This window comes from Pinus tabuliformis, chromosome X, assembly GCF_031772625.1.
Source record: "Pinus tabuliformis cultivar Carrire ecotype Pingquan chromosome X, CPIR1, whole genome shotgun sequence".
NCBI classification, from domain to species: Eukaryota; Viridiplantae; Streptophyta; class Pinopsida; order Pinales; family Pinaceae; genus Pinus; species Pinus tabuliformis.
Window position 1 is genome coordinate 461,850,466 of NC_142308.1, and position 6,392 is coordinate 461,856,857.

Below are 6,392 nucleotides of genomic sequence, written 5' to 3' on the forward strand. Positions count from 1 at the left end.
AGTGGTACAACGGACATTAGTTGACAGGAGTTGGAGTTCTGTTAGGGTTTCTGTCCCGAGGCAGTAATTTCTAAAGAAACTCCTCAGATATTTCTTCGAGGGACACCTTGGGTTGTCACTGAGAATTGCAGAGGTGAGTAATAAAAACAAGGGAAGCTGCATCGCAGCAAGTCCCTGCCAAGTTACTTTTACAAGTTAGTGCCACTGCATTAAAGAGTTGCCCAGCAACAATGTAGCCTAGCTGTAGAGCTTCTGATACAAAGTTTTGGTTGTGCATAGTCTTCATAGTATTGGAAGGAACTGAGTTTTTAAGAAGCAAAATGCAGCTTCTGTATATAAACTTTTACAGTATTGGAAGGAACTGAGTTTTTAAGAAGCAAAATGCAGCAAGCATCGTTGAAATCAGAGATAGCAAATTGACATTGATTTTTGTTGCATTGAGTTGCTTTCATAAGAGCAAAAGGTAGGCAAAAGCTCATTTTCCCACAAATTTCATCTGGCGGAACTATCTGAATCCTAATTTTCTGAAAGTTGAAACTTAGTTCAACGTAAACCCTGCACGAGAATAAACCCCAGCGCTAATAGGGAATACGTACCTCTGGAGGAGACCCGGGCGGTCTAGCAAACCCGGTCACGTTAAATGAAAGGAGAATAGAACAACTCTTAACTTTAAAATGACATTAAAGGTTGACGACATTACATAGATCGGAGATAATAACGATCTTGGGCCACGCCACGATAACATAACAATAGAGGATGCAAATAACGGACAGAAAATAAAATAATGTCTAGGCGACCCGGTTGGCTGACGACGATAATGAGCCACGCAATGTAGCTTGGAATGGACGACTATGACGAGCCACGCAAAATGATAGCTTGAAACTGAGTACGACGCCACTATGTGGATCCGGGCTGCAAAAAGCAATCCATATTCAGCTATACAGGAAAGAAATGTTGAAAAAGATTAAAGAAAAACAGATAAGATGACGAGAAAGATTCAAGAAAGAATAGAAAATAATATTATATTTTGGAGAAATTAATTAGAAATGAGCGGAATACCTTCAAATCTGAGGGTTGTGCCATCCTTCTATTGAAGCGTTTGAGGAGAGATTTCCGTCTTGTCGAGACGTCCCAATCCCAACCATTTGGATAAAATAGATTGTTGTAGTCCAACACCAACTGCTTCAAGGGAATTGGGTCGGTAAGTTGTTGGAAGCGCTCGTCATCATCCGCTATATAATAATAGCAGGTATCATGTGTACACTGGATGGTGCGGGCGCAGTCCACCACCACAGTGCAACGCCGCGGCCAATAAAAAATTAGAAGGCTGAGGTTTTCACAGCCCCAGTCATTCTCCACGAAATCTTGAAAGGAGATAAATACGTGCAGCCTTTCCTCCTGTTGAGAAATGCTCCACCCCATCTCCTTTTTCCACCGGATCTCCAGGGGTATCCGACTTATAAAGTACACCCAGCGGTCCAAGTGAAGCAAAACCAGTTCTTTTACAAGGTTTGGGGCTTTTAAAAAACCGTCAATGTCAGGATCTTCATGACATTGGGACAACCATCTCTTGCGTTTCTGCTCCTCCATTGGCATTGCCATTGACTTTCTGTTCTGTGGATTTCCTCTTTCTCTTCCTTTCCGTTTCTTGGATTTCTCTCCCTTCGTTCTTCGTTTTTGTTCAGTGGATTTCTCTCCGTCTTCGTTTGAGATGTAAATGTATATCACAGAATAGATGTATGCAGAGTTCATGAGTTGGATCACTATGCAATTATGAAATCCCTCCAAATTCCAATGAAAGAAAAAGTCGTCCGTGTTTTTATAAGCTAAAAATAGAAAGGGTATGTACGCAAATTATGATTTGACAACGTAAGTATTGAAAATTATGATTTCCAAGACAAATACAAAAGAGAGTTATAATGAATTAAAATGGGAAATGTTATAACTAAAAAAATATTGATTAATTTTTTATAACAAGACAATGAGACTCAACATTTCTGTAAGCCTCTGAAGCAGCCTATTCCGAGAGGAAACTCCGAAAGCTTCATTTCATGATTGACAAACCAAATTGCAAACGGCACTTGGCATTTAGCTTTTTTTAATGGCAATAGACATCTCAGAACCTCTTATAGTAAAGCCATTGTAGATGAAATTCTGGATAGATAATACATCTAGTTATGGATACATTTTCCTATCATAAATAGGAGTGTCTGATTTGGACTTTAAAAACAAATGCAATTTGATATGACAAATCCAACACCAGATAACAGATGAAGTTTCTAAGACAGTGATAGAGAGACCTCGCTATGCAAACGAAGACAGAGCTTTATATGAAATATGCAAAACAACCGCATGGAATTATGGACCACACAGTCTAATAGCAATAATAGTTAGTCATTGAAATGTGCTTGGGACAAATTACAGAAAGAAGATCTTGAGCTGAAAGAGAAAGATCAAAAGGCAATTGAGGTTACCAAGGCCAGGGTAGAATCAGAAAAGCAGCAACTTATGGCTGTAGCAGATCAGGCATTGTCAACTTGTTCAGAAAAGGAACAAGAACTGTATATTGCACAAAAAGAATTAATTCTCAGTATTTTTAAGGGAAAACACTACCTTGTGAAAAATGTGCGCATTCGATTACCCATGCACTAAATTCTTCCTAATTAATAGTAGTAACATTAATAGTAGTACCTTAGCTTATATTTGAGGCATTTTTTTCTTTCACTGTGATTTATATCGATTTCAGGCACGTACATTTCTGTAAATTCGTTAAACTTGTATTTGAGGCAACAGAATTGGTTAATTCGGTGAAGTAGGTCATTGGTTTAAGAAAACAAAAAAAGATATGTATTAAATAACTGAATTATTCATTGGTCTAGTTTCTTTTTGTTTTAGTTTGTTTCTGTGTATCTTTGTCTAGCCTATGGAAATTATAGTGACTTTATACAGACTATCTTTTTGTATTGAGAAAATCATTTGATTTAATAAATAAAAGCGGTGCACCGCACAGACATGGAAACATATATCATAGCAACCATACAAGAAAATTCGAGAAAAAAATATCATTTCCGTAGCAAAACATAAGAGAATATAAATGAAGGAAAAAAATTAATACAGAATCACTGACATACATGTAGGCAGCGCTTAAAATTACAGAAAATTGTAATGGAGGCACCGCTTAAAATTACCGAAAATGGTAACAGAGCATAAATGTAAGAAAAACAATTAAAATAAAATCACTGTAATACATGGAGGCATCCATAGGATTGACGAAAATTGAAATATCCGAAGAAAAATCAATGGAAGCTTTCTATGAGTAATAAAACCCATCAACTGAAACCCAAGTTTTATATAAAATATGGAACGACCGTTATAAAACATAATCCAGCTTATAAAATCATGTAATAGTACAAAGATAAACTGCTTGCAAGATTAGAAAACATAAAGAGTACCTGGACCCGGCCGCAAAGTAACGAAGTCGAAATAACAAAGCCGCAAAGTAACGACGAAATGATGTATAAGCTTAGTATATAGCAAAAAAATCAGTTACACGTAGCCCCGATGCTACATGCACAATGTCACCTGGAATGAAATGTGAACAGAAGACAGGTAACCCCCATCAAATCAGTCTATGTGAAGGCGCAACAGATGTTAAGAATCACTCTGAATCACCCTAACCCCCGTCAAATCAGCAGTGAGGGCGCAGCTCTTATGTTAATTGTGATCCTGTTCACGCGTTGGCAGCCAAACTAGCTCTCTTTTACATAGAAGGGGTTCTTCAGGGCGTAGTGTTAATAAGTCTGTAGTCAAATTACCCAGGCGAAAATCCCAGGCACTCTTCTGTTGTGCCCAATCCACCAAAGAGAAGACATTTGTTGTAGATCCATCTCGCCGGTAGAGGACAGGGAGAATGTAGTTGTGATTGACTGGATCTAACCAGTACATGGGCTGATCTATCGTCTGGTTGCCTAGTTTAGAGATCCCTCGTTCAGATCTATGAGGAATGCCTTGTTTCAGACAGGGATACGTCCTCCATGTCCCCTGTGGGTATCTTTTTGCCTCTGAGGGTTCATGATCTGGCTGACGGTGCAACCTGCAAATTCCTTGCTTTGTGTAGTCGTCGTGTGCCTTTTCTGCCGTCTCTACTGAGGAAAACCAAACCCTTAAACCCTCGAAATGAAGCCCGTAGGTGACTGGAAGGGTTTTCTCTGATTCAGAGCACGCCCAAAACAATCCATCATTTGCTAATCCATTCCTTCCGCCTTTCCTGAGTTCTTTCGGGAGTTGAATGTGGCCTTTCATGCATTTCCTAGAAGAGGTCCAAATGTATGCTCCTTGCTTTGTGTAGTCGTCGTGTGCCTTTTCTGCCGTCTCTACTGAGCAAAACCAAACCCTTAAACCCTCGAAATGAAGCCCGTAGGTGACTGGAAGGGTTTTCTCTGGTTCAGAGCATGCCCAAAACAATCCATCATTTGCTAATCCATTCCTTCCGCCTTTCCTGAGTTCTTTCGGGAGTTGAATGTGGCCTTTCATGCATTTCCTAGAAGAGGTCCAAATGTATGCTCTTATTCCAGCCACCATAATGTACAAGACCAGGCTCTGGTTACATGCAAGGTTTTCGTGGGTTAAACTCAGCTTCAAAGCTCTGATGAACCCTAGCTCCACAAGCCATCCTCGTTCCTCCTTCCCGATGTGAGTGAAACTCGAGACCTTTGTGAGCGAAGTCGAGTGGCTGAAAAAGATTTGCAGAAGCATATGGCGAGAACCTCATTACCCACCCGTCAATACCAGCACACCGATGTGATGCAGCACAACACCTGTTAACCCTGCGACCTTAGGATATAGTTTACGAAATCGGGATATAGTTTAGGAAATAACGAAACCTGTAAGGAAGTAATGCTAGCATTAAGGCTAACAGTTAACGGTCAGGCACACTGAAATTAGCGATAACTTGCAAATTAACCTAAGTTCGGGCCTCTTCCGCCTCGGGAAGAGGCCAAATAAGATGGCGAAGGATGGCTAACAGTTAACGGCTTTAGAAACTTAGGACATCCGCGCTCTAACCGTCGTATAACAGACAAGCAAAGGGGTCAACTAATGCTAAGTAGGGGTCCCTGCGATTACTATAGTCCCTGCCGGATGCCAGATGGGCTGATCTATCGTCTGGTTGCCTAGTTTAGAGATCCCTCGTTCAGATCTATGAGGAATGCCTTGTTTCAGACAGGGATACGTCCTCCATGTCCCCTGTGGGTATCTTTTTGCCTCTGAGGGTTCATGATCTGGCTGACGGTGCAACCTGCAAATTCCTTGCTTTGTGTAGTCGTCGTGTGCCTTTTCTGCCGTCTCTACTGAGGAAAACCAAACCCTTAAACCCTCGAAATGAAGCCCGTAGGTGACTGGAAGGGTTTTCTCTGATTCAGAGCACGCCCAAAACAATCCATCATTTGCTAATCCATTCCTTCCGCCTTTCCTGAGTTCTTTCGGGAGTTGAATGTGGCCTTTCATGCATTTCCTAGAAGAGGTCCAAATGTATGCTCCTTGCTTTGTGTAGTCGTCGTGTGCCTTTTCTGCCGTCTCTACTGAGGAAAACCAAACCCTTAAACCCTCGAAATGAAGCCCGTAGGTGACTGGAAGGGTTTTCTCTGGTTCAGAGCACGCCCAAAACAATCCATCATTTGCTAATCCATTCCTTCCGCCTTTCCTGAGTTCTTTCGGGAGTTGAATGTGGCCTTTCATGCATTTCCTAGAAGAGGTCCAAATGTATGCTCTTATTCCAGCCACCATAATGTACAAGACCAGGCTCTGGTTACATGCAAGGTTTTCGTGGGTTAAACTCAGCTTCAAAGCTCTGATGAACCCTAGCTCCACAAGCCATCCTCGTTCCTCCTTCCCGATGTGAGTGAAACTCGAGACCTTTGTGAGCGAAGTCGAGTCGCTGAAAAAGATTTGCAGAAGCATATGGCGAGAACCTCATTACCCACCCGTCAATACCAGCACACCGATGCGATGCAGCACAACACCTGTTAACCCTGCGACCTTAGGATATAGTTTACGAAATCGGGATATAGTTTAGGAAATAACGAAACCTTTAAGGAAGTAATGCTAGCATTAAGGCTAACAGTTAACGGTCAGGCACACTGAAATTAGCGATAACTTGCAAATTAACCTAAGTTCGGGCCTCTTCCGCCTCGGGAAGAGGCCAAATAAGATGGCGAAGGATGGCTAACAGTTAACGGCTTTAGAAACTTAGGACATCCGCGCTCTAACCGCCGTATAACAGACAAGCAAAGGGGTCAACTAATGCTAAGTAGGGGTCCCTGCGATTACTATAGTCCCTGCCGGATGCCAGATGGCAGGGACTAATAAGGACGTTGGGCTGGCGTGAAACCATA

At 41.6% G+C, this 6,392-nt stretch overlaps 1 protein-coding gene across 1 annotated transcript; it reads right to left on the reverse strand.

The window, feature by feature from the left end:
• Positions 1-214: 214 nt before the first annotated feature.
• On the reverse strand, positions 215-1,718 carry LOC149140620 (uncharacterized). The gene is made up of 2 exons (XM_089448570.1): positions 1,060-1,718; positions 215-912 (listed from the first exon to the last, which is right to left on the reverse strand). The coding sequence occupies exons 1-2, from the start codon at positions 1,600-1,602 to the stop codon at positions 898-900; spliced, it is 558 nt and encodes a 185-aa protein (XP_089304696.1). The 5' UTR covers positions 1,603-1,718; the 3' UTR covers positions 215-897.
• Positions 1,719-6,392: the final 4,674 nt, after the last annotated feature.